Source organism: Hemitrygon akajei, chromosome 3, assembly GCF_048418815.1.
Source record: "Hemitrygon akajei chromosome 3, sHemAka1.3, whole genome shotgun sequence".
Lineage (NCBI taxonomy): Eukaryota > Metazoa > Chordata > Chondrichthyes > Myliobatiformes > Dasyatidae > Hemitrygon > Hemitrygon akajei.
Genome location: NC_133126.1, coordinates 178,718,062 through 178,740,124, shown reverse-complemented (window position 1 = coordinate 178,740,124; position 22,063 = coordinate 178,718,062). Strand labels below are relative to the sequence as shown.

The 22,063-nt window shown below is 39.6% G+C and overlaps 1 protein-coding gene across 9 annotated transcripts in view; it reads right to left on the bottom strand.

The window, feature by feature from the left end:
* Positions 1 to 22,063, bottom strand: part of trip12 (thyroid hormone receptor interactor 12) — a 142,348-nt gene that overhangs the window by 61,253 nt on the left and 59,032 nt on the right. For 8 of the 9 annotated variants that reach the window (XM_073041471.1, XM_073041472.1, XM_073041476.1 and 5 more), the window contains 6 exons: positions 20,993 to 21,154; positions 16,360 to 16,428; positions 6,140 to 6,305; positions 5,494 to 5,611; positions 4,773 to 4,929; positions 2,337 to 2,490 (listed from right to left, as the gene is read on the bottom strand). In XM_073041471.1, coding sequence (XP_072897572.1) covers positions 2,337 to 2,490; positions 4,773 to 4,929; positions 5,494 to 5,611; positions 6,140 to 6,305; positions 16,360 to 16,428; positions 20,993 to 21,154 — 826 coding nt within the window. The remainder of the gene's footprint in view (positions 1 to 2,336; positions 2,491 to 4,772; positions 4,930 to 5,493; positions 5,612 to 6,139; positions 6,306 to 16,359; positions 16,429 to 20,992; positions 21,155 to 22,063) is intronic. The other variant, XM_073041480.1, reaches the window with a different exon arrangement.

The window sequence follows — 22,063 nt, the reverse complement described above, 5'->3', positions numbered from 1 at the left end:
CCTTCCTGCAATGTGGCAATCAAAATTGGGACACCAGAGTACCTTCGTGTTAGCACACTCTTTACAGTGCCAGCAACCTGGGTTCAATTCCTGCCGCTGTCTGCAAGGAGTTTTAACGTTCTTCCCATGACCATGTGGGTTTCCCCTAGGTGCTCTAGTTTCCTCCCACAATCCAAAGACGTACTAACTGGTAGGTTAACTGGTAATCGCAAACTGTCCCGTGATTAGGCTCGAATTAAATCAGGGATTACTGGGCGGAGCAGCTTGCAGAGCTCGAAGGACCTGCTCATGCTGCATCTCAATAAATAAAATGGCACACAATATCCCAAGGGCAGCCTAATCAAAACTTTTATAAAGCTGCTGTAAAAGTTCCTGACTCTCATGTTCAATGCACAATGAAGGCAAGTTTTCCATAACTTTTTACCATCGACTCTTTACTCTTTTCCATGCATGCCACACATCTCCACCATTTTGTGCTGTGTACATTAATGCCGCTGGAGATCCTGTCATTAACTTCAGGCTTTCCCCCTTACATTTGATCTCCCCAAATGCACTACCTTACACTAACTTGGATGAAATTCTATTGCCATTTCTCTGCCAATACCTGTAACTGATCGATATGTTGCTATAACCTTCAACAGCCCTATAACACTGTCCACAATTCCACTAATATATCACTCACCCATCCCCTTTTCATTCATGTAACTTGTATATAAACAGAAACCCCAGCATCAACCTCTGCAAATCATTATTCATGCACTCCTAGCCAGAATAAAACCCTTCTACTACTAGCCTTCTTACATTAGACCATAAGACATAGGAGCTGAATTGGGCCATTCAGCCCATTGAGTCTGCTCCACCATTCAATCATGGCTGATTCATTACCCTTCAACCCCATTCTCTTGCCTTCTCCTGTAACCTTTGACACTAATTAATCAAGAACTATTAGCCTCTACCGTAAAAATATACCCAATGGCTTGGCCTGCCGAGATATCTGGCACTAAATTCCACAGATTCACCACCCACTGGAATCTGTCCACAAATTTTGCCAAAAAAACCACAGAAATCATTGACATATAACGTGAAAAGAAACGGTCCCAACATGAAACCCTGTGGCACACCACTATGCACAGCAGCCAACTAAAAAAAATCCCTTCATTTCCACCCTGCCTCCTGCCAGTCAGCCAATCTTCTATCCATGCTAGTACAGAAGACTGGGCACTCATCTTGTAAAGCAGCTTTGTGTGGCACCTAGTCCAGGGCCTCCTGAAAATCCAAAAAACAACATCCAATGACTTTCCTTTATCTACCCTGCCTGGTATTCATAGGGCAAGATTTCCCCTTAAGGTAGGCGGTTCCCAGACTCCTTGCTTAATGGTATTGGTCCAGGTCCTCGCAAAGTTGGGAACCCCTCTCGAGGAAACCATGCTGACTTTAGCCTATTTTATCATGTGCCTCCAAGTACCCTGAAGCCTCATTCATAATCTTTTCAATCACTGAAATCAGGCCAAATAACCTACAATTCTTTCTTCTATGGGCAAGCAAACTCCAATTCCAATATACAAAGTCACTGTGGATACCACACATTTAACCTGGATTCGTCTTCTCAAGTGCCTGAAAATCTGTGTGCAAGTCTACTTCTCAACCCTCACCTCCTCAAAAAAAGTCTGCAAGACCTGGCCTCCTCAGAGTCATGCTGACTGTCACTTATCTGGCCATGTTATTCCCAAACACACTAATTCTATCCCTAAGAATCCCTTCCAATAGCTTTCCTACCACTGATAGGAGGCTCACTGGCCTATATAATGTTCTGGATTATTCCTATTCCCTTTCTTGAACAAATGAAACACACTGGCAATTCTTCAGTCTTCCTAGTCCTCACCTGTCACCAGTGAGGATACAAAAATCTTTATCAAGGCCTCAGCAACCTCCCCCACCTCTTTCAAAAATGTGGGATATATCTACTTTGATACTCTTCAGAAGACCCAACAGCATCCTATTGACCTCAAGATGCTTTAGCACATTAGGAAGCCTCCCACTGCTCTCAATATCCTCTATGTCCTCCCTCCTTGGTGAAAACTGATACAAGCTATTTACTATTCACTGCAGATTTAAGGCACACTCAGAGTCTTACAGAGTAAAGGCACTATGTACTGTCCAGAATTCCAGCAGAGTGTTATACACATTGATATTGTTTCTTAAACTTTTAACTATTTCATGTGCCAAAGAATTTTTAGATACTAAAATACTCGAGTTAGTGCAAGTGCACTTTCAAAACCTTAAATTACATCCTTAAATAACTTAAATATAAGTTAAATTCATAAGGCAGTACTTACCTGTATTTGTGTTGGCCAATGGATTGGGTTTTCTCTGAATAGCACGGGCTGTCCCAGTGTCCTCATTGATCTGCTGCATAGAGTTAAAGTCAATAGTATAAACTCGACCCAATGTTGACAAGCTTATTTCATCCTCACCCACTTGATGGGCTGCCTGTGAACAATGTGAACAGACTGTCAAAGCATACAAAAAAGATTACTGCAGACCTAAGATCTGAATGCTTGCCAGTGTGTCCAAGGTACTTTGGTCAATACTTACAACTGAGACATTTCAGCTTCACTACTTCCTACACCTACCCACTACAATATACATGCCTGCGCATATAAAGATACGCTGTGTTTCAAGTCTGATATATTGACAGGAATGCATATTTGTTTTGAGATGTGCACGGAATCAACCCTTCAAACCATGCCGCACATGAATTGCCAATTTAACCTAATCACAGGACAATTTAGTGACCAATCTATGCACTGTTATGTTTTTGGACTGTGGGAAGAAACCAGAGCACCTGAAGAAAGCTTCCATATTCCATGTGGTAAACATACCTTACAGATGATGTCAGAATAGAATTCTGAACTCTGATGCCCCAAGCTGTAACAGTGTTGCGCTAACCAATACATTACTGTGGCATCCCATATGAATCACAGCATGGTGACAAAATTCTATAGTTCTAGACATTATACTAAAGAATATCGAAGTTAATTGGAATCTTACACCACCTATAATTTAGTGACAACAAATGAGGAAAAGACAAGCTGCAGCTCAAATGATGACGTACAAAAAAGCTGGATGAACTCAGCAGGTCGGGCAGCATCCGACCTGCTGAGTTCATTCAGCTTTTTTGTACGCCTTGATTTGACCACAGCATCTACAGTGTACTTTGAGCTCAAATGATGGCAATCTCAACTTCATTATGTTATGAGGTTCAAGTTTCAATCTATAAATGAGCACAAAAATCTAAACGCTCCATTATTGTACAGCGAGACTGCTACAAGGACAGTTGGAAAAAGCTTTGGAAACAATCCTCTGGCACAATTTTGGCAAAGAGCTACGAGGTACCCTCGGAAACGGTTTTCTCCCAGATTCATTTAATTCAAATTATGGCCTTTACTATATTGCTGTTTATAGGTACTCAAATGCACAAATTGCATGACTCATGTCTTAAAATAGAGCAACTACACTTCAGGAGAATTTCAATGTTGAAGGCTTTCTATTTCCCAAAATTCTCAAAAACTTCTGTTAATACAAAATTTTCACTTTGGTGAGGTATATTTACTTGCCTAAATTTGCCTTTTGCTTCCGGGGCAAATGCAGTATTTAAGAGCTGAGATACGCTAAAAAAAACTATTTAAAATTCTAATCTAGCACTTAACTTACACCACTTTGTTTCATTTCTATATAGTTACATTTTAAAATCACAAAGAAACAGATCAATAATTCCCAATGCTTGCTAGTAACAGCCAATTTCTAGGAAACAATTTGAGTATTGCCATTTTAGTCCCATATGGTTTTCTGTGATAAATGAGCTGCAAAGCAGGTAGTTTGAAACGGAATTGTGAAAGGTTTCAAATGACATTTTTAAAAGAAATCTTCAAAATTTCAAGATCTTCAGGATCTTTAAATGCTGCTTGGGAAACTGATATACCAACAAATCAACATCCGCAAGTGTTCTGAACATTTAAAGACACAATAGTGAAGGGTTATAATCAACTCAATGTTAGAGCAAATGATAGGGGTTTTTATTAATAGCTGATAAAATTGTATTATCCCCTACCGACTTGAATTTTAGAACATACTCTTGAAATTACAACCATTTGTCACTAACTAGTGCCAGCAAATCATTCTTAAGCAGACTAATGAGTTAATGCAATGGAACTTATTGTGAATAGTAGCTCTCCATACAGGTTTTGTGATCAAAATAGTATGCATTTCCTTAACTGTACAGATAAATAGTTACTTTACGCTCTCATAAAGTTTAATGCACTGAAATGTTAATTGCTTACAATTCTAATTTCCAGCATCAGAATTATGCCTGCATTAGAACCAGAAACCATCAATTAAAAATACTTCATTCTGTCAAATTAGGTAGAGGGATCCACATATACATGGGAAAGTTTGCTTTAAATTAATGAACTTGGCAGGCAAGGGAAGCATCCTTTAAAATTTTCCAACAAGAAGATCCAAAAGAATAAAAATTCTAGTTCAGAGTCAGTTACTTGAAGCTAAGCTATTTACTCTTCCATAAATACTGACAGCTTTTATTTGTTTGCTGTAAAACCCAGCCAAAATCTAAGGCTTGCCAGTTTTGTAGAACCACCTGGCTACTATGGTAGAACAATAAAGATATGGCAGTCTCCCTATTTACATCCCATCCATTTCAACCCACTCCTTCTCATCCCTCCCCCTTGCTGATACCATATACTAAAATATTATACCTCTATTATGCGACTATCGATTCGGTTGTATGGATGCCACAGACCTCGGTCATCACGCCATTGCCATATTGCACCATCTGTATTTTGTGCACTTCCCTTCTTGAGCATGGTATCAACAGCAAAAATTCCTTCTTTGGGTAGACAAGGCATCAATTCACTGCAGGAGAAAAATGCCAGATTCTAATTAACTTTTTGTATTTTTATATGGTTATCTGTATTGTGTAGGCACAGCCACATTAAACACAAAAAGGAAAATATAATTACAGTATCAATAGAATCCATTTGAAAATCATTAAAAGTGAGGAAGCAGGAGTGTTAAAGTAAAAAGTGTTATGCCAAGTGATAAAGTAACGTTTTAGTGACCACCTATCACATGCACAGCTCTTTCAAATAATTCAGTATATGGAAGCGTGCAACTCAGAAGTTCTTCAGTTTTATGACTTTTTTGGTTCTCCTCCTCACCCCACTTAGAGTTATCCATTTAATTCTTGCTCTTTATGGAAAAGGACAAGTAGCAGTGTGGCAGTTAGAATGGAACTGGCATTTTTTTTTAAAAAACTCAATTATTTAACATTGCAATTTGCTGTGAGTTACCACTATCAGTTTCAAAACTAAGGTATCATAGATACTCAAGATTACTGAAGAAATGGGTTTAATTTCAATAGGGCAATAATTGTTACCAAAATCAAAATGGCTCATAATATCCTACAAAACATCTCACCAGATAAGGGAAGTAAGCTCGTAAAGTTCCTGTGGACTTCTCGGTACAAGATCAATTTGTTCTTGGCAGCTGCCACTTGAAGCTCCGCAAAGCAAAAATCGCAGTGTTTCTGCAATGTCTTGAGGAAAAGTAAAATAGAACAAGCTGTTACTTTTTAGTTCATAGTAGCCTGGCGATACAAGAACACCATTTTCACTCATCATTGTCAGCTTTTAATTAGAATTGAAAAACCCAAATTTACATGTGGCTATGACATCAGAGCTTCAATCAGCCTTACGATTGAAAATAATGATCTAGCTGTCCTCATTCAGAATGAGGTGCACGGTATTTACCTGTTTGCATGCCTATCAATATTTGAACAATTTTGAGAACCTATTACAGTCAAAGATGCAATTTGAAACAAAATTGCAGCTCAATTAACTAAAGTTCGAGAGGAAACAAGTGCTTCACTACTTTTGTTGTAAAGGATATAGCTTGAATAAGCTCTCAACTCAACTGGTAACACTTCAGAACACACACTACAACCAATTTTAAACATATACTATGTTTAGTTAACCATTCCAATGTTATGATGACATGTCTTAGTAAGTTCTCTAACAGTACATTTAAAGGCAAATCGTTTGTTCCCAATGAAAAGAACACTCACTTTGCTTCATGAGCTGCACAGCCAGGGTAGGACAGTTTGAACACATCAAGGAGAACATGCGGACCACCATTATAAACATGCCAGAGCTGAGAATTGGGGGAGTCACCACCAGGAGCTGCTGTATGTTTGTCAGTAAATCCCGGGATGCCACTTGCTGTAGCAGGTTCTATTAAAAGAAAAAAAAAAACAGTTAACCATACACTCAGCATATTAGACATCCATGATAAATCAAACACTTAGCCTATATTTACACCACCCCAACAAGTTAAATACACAACCAGCAGAATCATTTCTCAACAAATGTTAGTGCAATTATAAAAGGACACATTTCCAACACTACATTATACATCTGAGCAGCCTATTCATTTATTACTACATTGCAAATGTCAATAAGAAAACAAATAAATTGCTCAACCAACTGGAAAAATCCTTGCATCTTGAAAGTGATTTTTGGAGTTCAAAGATTCAGATGTTGGGGAAGCTAGTGGCCAGGCTGAACTTGCAACTTCCTGCAGCTTTTTCCCCCAATCCTGTGTATGGACCCTCCTTTACCAGATGATAACATGCCAAGTCTCCTCCAACTCCAAATGACACAGAGCCACTACTGTGTCTTCTTTGTAACTGCATCAATATGTTGGGGTCCAGGATAGATCTTCAAAGATGCTGACATTCAGAAATTTGAAACTGCTCACCTTTACCACCACTGCTGATCCTTCCAAGGACTGAAGTGTGTTCCCTCAGCTCACCTGCCTGAAGTCCACAATCAATTCCTTGATTTTACTGATGTTGATTGCAAGGCTTTTTGTTGCAATATGACTTAACCAGCTGATGTATCTCACTCCAGTATGCCTTCAATATTCGTCATCAGTAAATTTATAGATGATGTTTGAGCTGTGCCTCACTAGTCATGGGTGTAGAGAGTTGAGCAGTGGGCTAAGCACGCATCCTTGAGGTGCGTCAGTGTTGATTGTCAATGAGGTAATGTTATTTCTGATCTGCACCGACTGTGTTCTCCCAATGCAGAAAGCAAAGTCAGTGTTGGAGGGAGGTACAAAACTCTAGGTTTTGGAGCTTAATCATTAGTACTGAGGGTATGATGGTGTTGAACACTTGAGCAGTAATCAATAAACAGCCTGGCATAAGTATTGCTATTGTTCAGGGGGATCCAAAGCCAAGTGGAGACCCTGTGAGACTGCATCTGCTGTGGACCTTCAGTGGCAACAGGAAAATGGCAGGTTGAGATTCTTGTTTAGCCAGGAGTTAATTCCAGCTATGACCAACCTCTGAAAGAACTTCATCACAACAGATGTTGAGTGCCACTGTGTGATAGTCATTCAGGCAGCTCAACCTGTTCTTTATGAGCACTGGTATGATTGTGGCCCTTTGAAGCAGGTGGGAAACTCCCACTGAAGCAGTGAGAGACTGAAGATGACTGGACACTTCTGACAGTTGGCTGGCACAAGTTTTCAGTGCCCTATCAGGTACACTATTGGGCCTTATGTCTTGCAAAGTTTTATACTCTTGAAAGTTTCGACATCAGCTTCCAAGACAGATGACAGTCACCAGATTTTGCAGGAATTTGTACAGGTGCAGTTTTAGTCTCTTTCAAAACGGGCATAAAAGGCATTGAGCTCATCTGGGCATGAAGTGTCACAGCCATTCATCATGTTTGAATTTGCTTTGTAGGAAGTACTGGCCTGCAAACACTGCCAGAGCTAATGTTCATCCATTTCCTTCTCGAACCTCAGAATTATTTTTCTGCTCTTAAAATAGTCTCTCATAGGTCATAAATGGACGTATAGTTCTGGATTATTGGTCATGAATGCCACAGATAAGCCCTTAGCAGACTACAAGTCTCCTGGTTCATTCACAGCTTTTGGTTTGGAAATGCCCGGTATGTTCTTATCCACAGAGGTCTTGAAGTTGGTGACACTGCGGCACATTCATTCAGACTCAAAGATGAATCCCTGAATATTGCCTAGTCCGACACAATGTAAGTGCTCCTCTGCCTCCCTTGACTATACCTTCTTGATCCTCACCACCGGTGCTGCGGTCCTTAGTCTTTGCCTAGGCACCAGGAGTACAAGTAGAGCCAGATGAGCAGGCTTTTCAAAGTGTGGGCATGGGATGGCACAGTAAGCGTTCTTGATGGTAATGTAAGTGGTCAAGTGTGTTATCATCTATGGAACCAGAAGAGCATTGTTGGTTGGTGATAGTTCTTCAGAGACTTCAAGCTGGCTTGGTTGACATCCACCACAATGACAGGCAAGGCATCAGGGTACACTGTTTCCTGACCGCTGATTATGTTGCCCAGTTCTTCCAGTGCCTGCCTGATGTTGGTACACCGCTGCCAGAATGATGGCAGAAAATTCCCTCAGTATATAAAATGGACGACATTTGACCACTAAATGGCCCAGGTCAGGTGAGCAGAACAGACAACCATGTCTATGTACCAGGATGAGTTAATCATGAAGCCTACTCCCCTTGCTATGGTTTTGAAAGACTTGTCTGATGGCAGAGGTTAACCATGTTTTTGTGAAGCCAAGTACACAACAGTCCTTCTGGTACTGCAATCTTGCTCTGAGATCTTCAATTTTATTTTCCAGAGACTGGACATTTGCCAGGAGGATAATGGGGAGTCTGAGGCATCATCTGCATTTCATTTGGTTTGAGAATCAGTGTACCTTTACCGCTTTTGTTTTCTTAAATGGGACCTGCACTCATGACCCAAGTCTGCCATCCAAGATCTGCCCACTTTGAGGACCAATGGATTTTTTTTTCCTTAAATGCCTAAAACGATGTTGCTTACTGAATTAAGCATGGCTGAGACTCTGCATGCATCTCTGGGAACTGTAGGAATCATTAAATATTCCCATTAAGGACTATTGCAGTTGAAATCCATAGAATCACTGTTTATTAGTACAATTTTAGGGTCAATATCTACAATAACTTATTCATTAAAATTATGCATCACCCTAGTTTATGGAATTAGAATCTCAGGATCACATTTACTATCATTGATGTCATGTAATTTGTTATTTTGTGTCAGCAGTATATTACAATACAAAATAAAAATCACTACAAGTTATAATAAATAGTGCAAAAGAGGAAACTGCCAGTTTAAGATGGCACTACTTAATGCATGTGACAGCTCACTAGTAGTTCAAAAGGCAAGAACCCAAGACTAAAAATATTACTAAAAACACCATTTCTGAAGTTGCGGTAAACCATCATCACAACGAAGTCGTAGATGCAAAGCTGATTCGAAGGATGGGCTATGCAGTTGCAAAGCACGTGTTCATGGGTCACAGAAGGAGTTGGTTTCGCTGTTGGAGTTGGAGTGAGTGATTTGGAGAGGAGTTGATGCAGAAGAGGTTCAACGCTCACCCACCTAACCCAGCTGCAAGGTTGGATCTCTCCAAGTGCTGAGCACATTTGTGGAGATCGAGAATGGCTTCAGCAAATCGCTGGGTCCTACAGCAAGGCACCATCCAGTGCTCGGTCAATTTAAATGCTGGTCCAGATAGACTGAAAAGCTGAAGGGTCGAATTGATTTTGCTCACTCTCCAGCAATGTTCAATCTTCATCTATGGCACCGAGGCTGTCAACTGCTCCAGCAGCTGTTGTCTGAGTTTTGCGCCATTTTCGTCCTGCTAATTATGATGCATTGAGATCAAGACTTGGGCCTACTCCAGCTGTTCCAGGGAGCAGATCTAAGGACTCCATTTGATTCTGAATGCTGAAATTTGCTCCTGTTGTCTGCATGACGTGTGTGCTTTTCCCTCCCCCTCTTTCTCAGCACAGTGGTCATGGTCCCCTTTTTAAATTGAATTATTTGGGCTTCTTGCTTTGTGGCTGCCTGTAAGCAAACAAATCTCAAAGGTGTATAATTTATACATTCTTTGATAAATGTTCTTTGAATCTTGAATAATAAATATAGTTTTAATAATGAGGTAATGCACATGGACTGTTCAAAAATTTTTTTGGCAGACAGAAAGCTGCTCTTGAAACATTTGAGTGTGGGCCTGCAGACTCCCGTACCTCTTTCCTAGATGGCAATGAGCAGGCATGTTTTTGACAGTGAGGGTCTTTAATAATAGAACACAGAACAGTACAGGCCCTTCGGCCCACAATGTTGTGCCGACCCTTAAACCATGCCTCCCATATATCCCCCCACCTTAAATTTCTCCATATACCATATTATGGATGCCACCTTCTTGAGGCACAGTCTTTTGAAGATGTTCTTGACAATGGGGAGGGTTGTGCCCACGATGAAGCAACCTGCCTCCAACCCTCTGCAGTATCTTTCAATCCCGTGTATTGGAACATCCATACCAGGCAATGATGCAACCAGTCAGAATGTTCTCCACAACACATCCATAGAAATAAGCTAGTCTTTAGTGAAATACCAAGTCTCTTCAAAATAGCACATGGTGTGCCTTTCTGATTGCATCAATCTGTTGGGCCCAGAATAAGATTCTCTAGGATGCTCATGTCCAGGAACATGACTCCTCACTTTTCATCACTGACCCCTCAATGAGTATTGCTGGGTGTTCTCCCAAATTCCATGGTCTTGCCAACACCGAGTACAAGGTTGTTGTGATGACACCAACGTGCTGATCTCTCTCCTGCACACCAGCTTGGTGCTAACTGAGATTCCATCTAAGATCATGCAGGTGGTGTTAACTTATTACTTCTCACCAGGAAAGCGGGTTAACCAAAACTTACAATCTGAACATCTTTCCAGGTAGCAATTAAATACTTATCACCAGAAATTAAATAATTTCAATCAAGATGAGCACATGATATGTGCTCAAGTGCCTGACATGACTGCTCACTCAAATACTAACAACTTGAGCCCCACCTTAATTACCAAAATGGATCTGTTCTCAGTGCTGCCCCAACACAATACTAAAATACCAAAGCCACAAACAGGGCATTTAGACTGACACATGAAGGAACAGAAGGTTATGGACCACATACAGGCAGATTAGTTAGACTAGTATTACGGCAGATCACTGATCCTGTGCTGTTCTGTTCAAAATTCTGTTTCAATTGTCAATGTAGCATGCACAGAAGGAAACACGAGTAACAAAAAAGTATCTATTGAATCCACTTTTGCTTGAAATTACTGAAAGCCAATGTACATAATTCAGTGCTGTTTTGGCAACAAAATTCTTCACTGAACTAATTTACAAAAACTATTACTATCAATGAAAAAGTCAGTGTGTTTAAATTACACATACAAATCTTAATCAAGTCTATGGTTTCATCTTGTTCAGTATTTCAGATTGATTTTTAATAATCTGGAAATATCATCTTTAGGTATGATTGGTTGGGGGGGGGGGGGGTACAGAGACAGAGCAAACACCCAAGCTGGTGTGTACGCTGAACAGCGGTCAGAAGAAAATGGGCTCTTAGATCACTCCCCATACAAGGGCATATAATCGAGGTGATCAGTGCCTTATTTAGGAAATAATACAAGTTAGATGAGATTTTAAGCAAAGCTGTAACTGCCCTCTTGTGGACTGAATTCTCAGCACCATAGGAGAAGAGGATTAAAATCATTTACTCTGAACAGTTCCAAGCAGCCAATTGCTTCTGCTCCAGGGAGTTGTAATTGAACTAGTTTCCATGTAGAGTTGTGGATCTTTGTGGATATTTTACTAACATAGAGAGCAATGGAAAAAGTCATTTAGTATGTTCACATCAGAATTTTTGTGATAGAAACAATGGTTCTAGTGATCAGGCTGGTAATGTATTTAAAGTGGAGCATCAGCCATGAATTTGAAGGATGAAGTATGTGTGTGGCCTGCGTGGTTCAAAAAAAATTCGAGCTAAATATCGGAAATCAAAAATCACTATCCTTAAAATATATTAATTCAAAATCACTGCAATTTTTATGGAAAAAGAATTTAATTTCTTGATTTTTAAAAACAGTTAATAACTTTGAACCCAAAGACCTTTGGCATATCCAGCTGGCATGTGATGTGGACTAAACAGACAGAACAAATATTGCTGCCAAAAATATCACTTGGAACCATTTTAGTTATGCAAGTAGAAAAGCAAGAAAGATGCAGCAAAATTCTACTTGAGGATCCCATAGCACATTAGAACTGGAATAATAACTTTAACATTGACTACAATTACAAGACGTTTTTTTACAGCAGTTGTGCATAATTATGTTTTAAAAAAGCATTATTGCCAGAATATGTTTGTAGCTTTGATATGTGGGTTTTACTTCAATTTCTTGTTCAACATGGAGTTTAACTGGTAAATTAACAAAACACAAACTATGCAAAGCTTTTTATTATGAAGTCTTCACACAGATTTTCCCATATTGCAGTTCAGTTAAGCAGTGAAGAAGCATACTAGATTCTGTTCAGCAAATTAGGCTTGAAAGAATGTGCCAAATTAAAGTTTGCCAATACATTTCAAGTTTAAGCCCCAGCCATTTATCACTATTTCAACCTAAATAAAACCTCATACTTCTGCAGAGGCCTCAACTTGGCAATCCTACACCCCTACTTCAAGCTTTCATTCTGACACGTGGAACTTCCCTTCTGCCACCTCCACCCCATTTCTTTTAATTGTATCACCATTTTATTTTAGAAAATTCTAGTATAAAAAAATAAATTCAATTGCCTTTCAATTTAAGCTTCATGAATAGTCTGGACTTCAGCAGGCTTTTGAGAAGATGAATAAAATTAAAGTTGGCCACACAAACCACATCCTTCAAATTCATGACTGATACTCCACTTTAAATACATTACCTGCCTGATCACCAGAGCCATCATTTCTACCACAAAAATTCTGATGTGAACATACTAAATGACTTTACCCATTGTTCTATGGTAGAGAAATCCAAAGACCAACAACTCTACATAAAAACTTTCTCAAAGTGGGCTGTCAATGGTAGTTGTGGAAGCATACAATAGTGGTCTTTAAGAGTCTACGAAAAAGACGAATATGCAGAGAATGGAGGGGCATGGATCATGGACTGACAGCAGAAATTTAATTCAACAATGTCCGGTGCAGACCTTGAGTGCCAAATATCCTGTTCCTATGGTATTGTGGCTCTGTTCAAATTTCACAATTTAAGTGGATTCAGTGAAGACTCAGCAGGATCCACAAACCCACTTGCCCAGATAGATCCACTGTTGCAGCTTGTTCCTGTCCCACTGAACTCATATCTGCATACCTCAACTGTCTTATTCCACCTCCCCCCCATAGTTCAGTCCCTTCTTACCTACATCTGTGACACTTCACACATTCTGGATCTGTTCAGCAATTTCAAGTTCCCTGGTCTCCATCTCATTTTCACTATGGATGTCCAGTCCCTATACACCTCCATCCTCAACCAGGAAGATCTCAAAGCTCTCCGTTTCTCTCTGGACACCAGACCCAACCCGTTTCCCTCCACCACCACTCTCCTTTGTCTAGCAGAACTTGTGCTCAACTCTTAATTTCTCCTTTGGGTCTTCCCACTTCCTTCAAACAAGTGTAGCCATGGGCAATCGCATGGCCCCAGCTATGCCTGCCTTTTTGTCGGCTATGTGGAACAGATTTTGTTCCAAGCCTACACTGGTGTCCATCCCCAACTTTTCCTACAACACATCAACAACTGCATTGGTGCTGCTCCCGGGACCCATGCAGAGCTCATTGACTTCAACTTTGCTTCAAACTTCCACCCTGCCCTCAAATTTACCTGGTCCATTTCTGACACCTCCATCTCCCTTCTTGATCTTTGTCTATCTCTGGAGACAGCTTGTCTATTGATGTCTATTATAGATCCACTGACTCACAGCTACCTGGACTACACCTCTTCCAACCTGTTACTTGTAAAAACGTCAACCCCTTCTCTCAATTCCAGATGACCATAAGACATAGGAGCAGAATTAGGGCATTTGGCCCATCTAGTCGGCTCTGGCATTCAATCATGGATGATCCTTTTCACCTCCTCCTCAACCCCAGTTCCCAGCCTTTTCCCAATAAACTTTCATGCCATGTCCAGTTAGAACTTATCAATCTCTGCCTTAAATACACCCAACGACCTGGCCTGTGGCAACAATTCCACAAATTCACCACTCTTTGGCTAATGAATTTTCTATGCATCTGTTTTAAATAGACATCCCTCTATCCTGAGGCTGTGCCCTCTTGTCCTAGACTCTCCCTCCATGGGAAACATCCTTTCCACATCTACTCAGTCTACGCCTTTCAACATTTAAAAGGTTTCAATGAGATTCCCCCCCATCCTTCTGAACTCCAGCTGGTACAGACCCATCAAACGTTTATCGTATGATAACCCTTTCATTCGTGGAATCATCCTTGCGATCCTCCTCTGGACCCTCTCCAATGCCAGCACAATTTTCCTTAGATGAAGGGCCTAAAACTGTCACAATACTCAAGGTGAGGCCTCACCAGTGACTTATAAAGCTTCAGCATCACATCCCTGCTCTTGTATTCTAGACCTCTTGAAATGAGTGCTAACGTGGCATTTGCCTTCCTCACCAACTCAACCTGCAAGTTAACCTTTAGAGTGTTCTGCACAAGGACTCCTAAGTCCCTTTGCATCTCAGATTTTTGGATTTGCACCCCATTTAGTAAATAGTCTGCACATTTCTACTACCAAAGTGCATGACCATGCATTTTCCAACATTGTATTTCATTTGCCACTTTCTTGCCCTTTCTCCTAATCCAAGTCCTTCTACATCCTACCTATTTTCTCAACCCTACCTGCACCAATCTTCATATTATCTGCAAACTTGGCAAAAAAGCTATCTATTTCATCATCTAAATCATTTATATAAAGCATAAAAAGTGGTTCCAACACCAACCCCTGCAGAACACCACCAGTCACTGGCACTCGCTGTCTCCTACCAATCAGCCAATGCTCTATCCATCTTAGTAACTTCCCTGTAATGCCTTAGGCTCTTAACTTGGTAAGCAGCCTCATGTGTGGCACCTTGTCAAAGCCCTTCTGAAAGTCCAAATATACAACATCCACTGATTGTCTGCTCTCACCCCATCTTCCTGCCACCTTACCAGGGATAGGGTTCCTCATTTTCACCTACCACCTAACAAGTCTGTGTCCAGCTCACAATTCTGTGTAACTTCCGCCACCTCTAACAGGATCCCATTACCAAGCACGTCCTTATCTCCTCCCTCCCACTCTCTGCTTTCTGCAGGGATCACTCCCTTAGCAACTCCCTGGTCCATTCATCGCTCCCCACTGATCTCCCTCCTGGCACTTATCCTTGCAAGCTGAACAAGTGCTCCAAACAGTCCTTCCAGGTGAGGCGATACTTCACCTGTGAGCCTGTCGGGGTCATATACTACGTTCGGTGCTCCCAGTGTGGCCTCCTGTATAATCAGTGAGACCCGACGCAGACTGGGAGACCGCTTCGCTAACCACCTGTGCTTCATCTGTCAGAACTGGATCTCCCAGTGGCCACCCATTTTAATTCCACTTCTCATTCTGATATGTCAACTGATTACCTCCTCTACTGTCGCTACTTAGGTTGGAGAAACAACACTTTATATTTCATCTGGGTAGCCTTCAACCTGATGGCATGAACATAGATTTCCTCGAGCTTCTGGTAATGCCGATCCCCATCTCCTTCACCATTCTCCCATTCCTTTTACCCTCTCTCACCTCCTTGCCTGCTCATCACCTCCCTCTGGTGGTGCCTCTCCTTTTCTTCCTTCCATGGCCTTCTGTCCTCTCCCATCAGACTCCCACTTCTTCAGCCTTGTATCTCTTTCAGCAATCAACCTCCCAGCTCTTTACTTCATCCCTCCCAGTTTCACCTCTCACCTTTGTTTCTTCCTTCCCTCCTCCCAACTTTTAAATCCACTCATTTTTTCCTCCAGTTCTGTCTAAGGGTCTCAGCCCAAAATGTTGAGTGTACTTTTTTAAAAAAATATATACCATAGATGCTGCGTGGCCTGTTGAGTTCCTCCAGCATCTTGTGTCTCTCTCAGGCTATTTCCCAAATTCTGCTTCTCCTAGCAACACGAAGTTAAAAATATAATCCGCACTTCAACTATCAACTCCAAATGCCGCAATAACACATCCTGTAGATGACTATATACCATAGATAAATTTTCTTACCTATTGACATTTTACTCAACACTGAAAAGTCTGACATGACAGTTTTTGTTTCTCAGAGCATTATTTTGAACAGCATTTCATAAAATTGTCAAATAAAATATCTTACTTCTTCATGTTGGAAGTTGTCAACCAGTCGTGCAAAACACAGGCAAGTACTTTCAACAGATTTCTTGTCCTGATCAAAAACAAGAAGTTTATCTTTATTTTTTTAAAAAATGAAATTAAAGTGGAATAACTGACAAAGCTTCACCTTCACAATACTCAAAAATTCTTCACTCAGCATGCAGGGCTTACAAAGACAATCCCTAATTGTCCTTAAGAATACGAATGGCAAAGTTTGACTGTTTTGTAACGGGGTGCTCCACACAAAATTGGGAAACCAATTGGAGGACTCTTGTACAGCAGCAGTATTTCCTTGTTCTGCTGTGCTACTTTTCCCAATCTCTGATTTTCCAGGTGGCTCAGGCTGCATGTGGTACTCAGTGATTGTCTTGAAGATTGCTGCAGGACATGTTGTAGATTTGTGGGAGCAACATCCCACTAATGGTGGAGGGAGTCAACATTAAAGATGTGAATGGAGTGACAAATAGACTGCTTTCTCTAAGATGTCAGAGTTCCACTCACTCAAGCAAGAGATGAGGATCATTTTTAAACGTGTAAAGGCTTATGAGAGTCAGAAGTAAGAGCCACTTAGCACAGAATTCCTACAATCTGACTTAATTCTTGTTGACATGGAAGACGATCGGTTAAATACAGAAATGCTTCTACGTGTAGGAGGTAGAATACTGCAAATACTTGAATCTGAAACATGATGCTTTTGAGTGAGTGAATGCATGCCCAAGTAGTGTTAGCGAGCAAGCAACCTAAACAACATGTCTAGTTCTGAAAATTCTCTGCTAAATACTCCTGAGATGTGTATGGCCAAAATAATGCCTGAAACATCGACTGTACGTTCCATAGATACTGCCTGGCCTGCTGAGTTCCTCCAGCATTTAGTGTGTGTTGCCAGATTATCAGTCTTGTTTTATGTTACTAAAATAACAACTTGGTATGACTGAGCAGACTGCTAGTTATGCTTTCGGAAGTAACCAAGTAATTGTAGATGCATTTTCAAATGAATGCCGGGGAAGAAATTTTTCTTAAAAGGGGAAGAGTCAAAAGTGTCCCCCACCAATGGAAACCTAGCGGTTTTGTGGTCACTAGTAGTGTTAAATTTGTCCACTGATGACAATACAAGAATACTAAAACTCAAAAGTACAAAGTTTAAGAGGGAGGATGAAGTTACATGTGTCTCACCAATACAAGTGGATTCTATTATGATCAAGAAACCAGCAAATTTGCTGTTGGATTTTAGAAACCCGCAATTGCTCTAGGGATAAAACTATTTGATCAAATTGTTTACCAAAATTGGCTGCTGAAACAAAATGCATAAAGGAAATTTGACACTACTAGAAATATGCAAGATTTGATTGGTCAGTAGCAGAGGCAGCACAAGTCAAAGCTCTGACAAATGCCTATTATATTTATTGACCAGGAAAGTAAATATAGATGTCTACTTTACTGAATGCTGCAACTTTAGAATTGTTGTAGTGAGCAATCAGATAAAGCTTTCTTTTGAGTCAAACTTAACCAGTACAGTTTATTTGAGTTCTCATTATCATCTCCCATTCTCCATAATTATTTTTTTTTATCCCTTGCATGACTGATAAAGTCTTTAAAGATTGGGATGAACTAGGTATTAAGTGTTTTTGGGACCTGTTTATCTCAGGATCTCTTGCTTCATTTGACCAATTGTCAAATAAATTTGCACTCCCCAAAAAACACATTTTTACAGATACCTTCAAATTAGAGATTTTCCACGTTTCCAATTAGCTACTTTTCCTATAGGTCCTGATAAAAATTTACTGGACAATCTTTTAAATTTAAAACCTTTTGTTAATGATTCTATTACCGGTATCTGTAACTTGTTGATCGATTCTAGACAAGACTTTTTTAGATAAAATAAAAAAAGCTTAACAGGATGACCTAAATTGTCAGATTTCTGATGATAGATGGAATAAAATTCTTAAACGGGTTAATAAATCATCTTTCTGTGCTCGTCATTCTCTTCTACAATTTAAAGTGGTTCATAGAGCTTACATTTCTAAACAGAAGCTCTCCAGTTTTTACCCGAATGTTTCTCCACTTTGTAATAAATGCAACTCTGCTGATGCCTCTTTAATTCATATGTTTTGGTTTTGCCCTACAATTGAAAAGTTTTGGCGGGAAGTATTTCATACCTTCTCTCAACATTTTAGGGTCCAATTTGACCCAAATCCCCTTACTGCCTTGTTTGGTATTATTGCAAATGAAGATATAACTTTAAATACTCCTGACCTACAGGTTTTAGTTTTTACCTCTCTTTTAGCAAGAAGAGCAATCTTGCTTAAATGGAAGGAGTCTACCCCTCCTACACATCTTCAATGGCTACGTGATATTATGTCTTATTTAAATTTAGAAAAGATCCGCCGCTCAGTCTTAAATTCGAAACAATCTTTTTATGATATTTGGGGACCTTTCCTAAATTACTTTTCCAATTTATAAAGTTTAACAGTGCACAGACTTATGTATATTTTTATCTTCTCTTCTTAAGTGAATGTTTTTTTTCTAATTATCCATTGCCATCCATCAGCTTTTTTCTTTGGTAGTTGGTAGGGGGCTGACTTTTTTTTTTAAATATAAAAAATTTCTTTTATGATGTATGACTTATCTTTAAATTTTTGATTACAGAGTGGTATACCTTTATGTGTTATGCTATAACATTTTGATCAATTTTATTACAATATGTGAATGTACATAAGTTATGTTGAGATGTATCTGTGTTGCACTCTGTAAATATTTTTTTCTTCTTCTGAATAAAAATATTGTAAAAGAAAAAAGTTCATAAATCTGCATGCCAAATTTATCCTTTCCATAATGTTTGTTCCTCCAAATGCCTCAACACTACAGCATTCTTCCATGTCACTTGTCTTATCATGACAAAAGTAATATAATCATCTAATTCATCCTGAGGGGAAAACGGGGATACAATGGCTCATTATAAATGGTGAATAAAAGATGGATAAAATTTATAGTGTAGATATATTGCTTTTAGTGGCCTTCACGGGCTTTGTAGTATCTTTACCATTGGATTAATCCTTGATACAACCATAATATATATTGTGAAAGCTCTACTAGACTTGCCAAAATAAAATTCAACATACTTTGATATTCAGCTTTATGAAAGACCTTAATGCACATTATAAAAAGATGAATTGTAAAGTAAGAAACGCTGGCCAGTTACAACGTATTTTAAAGTTTCATTCAGTAAACGTTAGACAAAAACCCTTGGTTTTCTACCAGGTGACATTTTGTAGCAGCTCAAGGACTTTCACGACTACAACTAATTCAGAATTTGTAGCAAATGGACTGAGAAATTATAATAAATAGAATTCAGTTTATAATCAATGAACTTTTAAAAACCCTGCTTCACTTTAAATTTTGGAAGATTAGTTGATCAGTGTTCTCTGATGTGACTTGCAGCTGGTTCACTTCCAAACCACATGAACCTACACCACTAAAAGCAACATATCTACACAAAATCCAAAATGGTACAAGTACGGACTGGAAGCAATTTTCTGAAAATATGAGTTAGAAACTAACTGGCAGGAAGAGGGGTTGGAAAGGGAAAGGAATCTAAACTACCATAGATTCCGGACTACAGAGCGCACCTGATTAAAAGCCGCTGGCTCTAATTTTAGAAATAAAATCAATTTTTTAATTGTAAAGGCCACACCGGATTTTAGGCCGCACCGCTACTTTTAAATATACATACGTATCAGTAACACAAATTACGTTGCATATACTTTTTTACTGAACAGCACGAACAACATTCCAATATCTCCTAGCGACTGGTAAAAATATATATACTGCAGCCTACCAGGAAAAGTTATTGATCGACTTTAACTTAAAAGCAGCGTTTTCGCTCGGGTCTGACGCGCTTGCGAAACGCGATCGGGTCTAATCGGGTCTGACGCGCTTGCGTAACGCGATCGGGTCTAATCGGGTCTGATGCGCTGGGTCTGACGCGCTTGCGTAACGCGATCGGGTCTAATCGGGTCTGACGCGCTTGCGTAACGCGATCGGGTCTAATCGGGTCTGACGCGCTTGCGTAACGCGATCGGGTCTAATCGGGTCTGACGCGCTTGCGTAACGCGATCGGGTCTAATCGGGTCTGACGCGCTCGGGTCTTGCTTTTCTTCGAGTATTTTCCATGTTGATGAGGGTGAGTACAAATGACTGATTTACAATAATTTAATTGTGAAAGTGCGCTTGATTTATCGTACAATTTCATTGGACCTCTGTGAACTACTCATCAATTTTATTGGTCTACTGTTACGAGGCAAAATGTTTACGAGGCGGCATGAAAAAAAAAACCATGTATTAGCCGCTCTGGATTAAAGGCCGCAGAGTTCAAAGCTGTTCAAAATGTGGGAAAAAAGTAGCGGCTTATAATCCGGAATCTACGGTAATCAAAAGATATCCATCAAGAGAACACTAATTGTCACCAATAGCTGTAGGCATTTATGCATGGAGTCACAGGCTTACAAAGCAAATAGTAGCATGGTTTTGTAAATTACTCCTTGTTCAAAATTACAATATTTCTATAAAATTGATACATCTTTAACTGTCATTAGTAATAGTAAATGCCTCTTTCGTACCTGATGAGTCAGTCTCTGGGTTAGCAAAGGTAATGAATCAGCAACGAAGTGAAATTCATCAGGAGTAATACTTTGGCAACAGTTTGCTGCAATTGCCAAAGCATTTCGCTGTGCATTAATGCTGAAGAACTCCAAGTAGAGCAAGCAATCAGCCAATCCACCCTTTAAAATAAATAAAATGCACTGAGAGGGGATTAGGAGAAGAGTAAAAGATCATTCACAAAACCAACTCTGAAACTGCATTTACTCAAGAAAAGTTTTGATAATCAAAAGTATTGGTTGCTGAAAGACAAGTCAAGAAGTGTCAAGGTGGAAGTTCTTAAATGAAGCAAAGAGTATTTAATCTAATTACACAGATAAATAAATTGTTTGCATCTGCTTTTTATTTATAGTAATTGTGTTTTAATATTTCAAAATATTGTAGCCAAGGAATTATTCCTGTCCTTTAAAAACCCCACAGGGCAATGCACACTTCCAGGTACAATGAGTAGCTTTTGTCCCCCTTGGCAAATACAGGTTATTGCAAGTTTTTAACTTGAGTAAATCAAGAATTCCAAGATTGTTCTTTGACTTGGGTGCTGCCTTTCTCTCCATGAATATTTGGCTCAATGATGCAATGGTACAATTATAGATTATAAATAATTGATCAATTACTGATAAGATTACCAAAATTAAAATTGAACTTTACTAAAACTGAAGCCTTCTAACATCTGGTGCAGTTTCCATATGGGTTTAAAAAAGGTTTAAGCTTAGTTTTATTTTTGATTGAGGTGTTCAGCTGTTCGATCCATATTACAAAGGTGGTGGAGATACTGTTATGATATTTTCAAAACGAGGGAAAATTGGGCAATAAAATTAGCTACAATACAAATCCCGACATATATTAGTTTCCCACTTTGATCCTAAAATTTTCAGATGAAAACAAAATCTCATCTGCAAATCATTATCTGGGCTCACAAGTTCTGGCTAAACCAAGAGATGCTAGCCTTATGTTTACAGCCAAGCATCATTACCTTCCATGGGATATAAAGTCATTTCAGAATTTCAGTAACATCTTCTTCAACACACCAA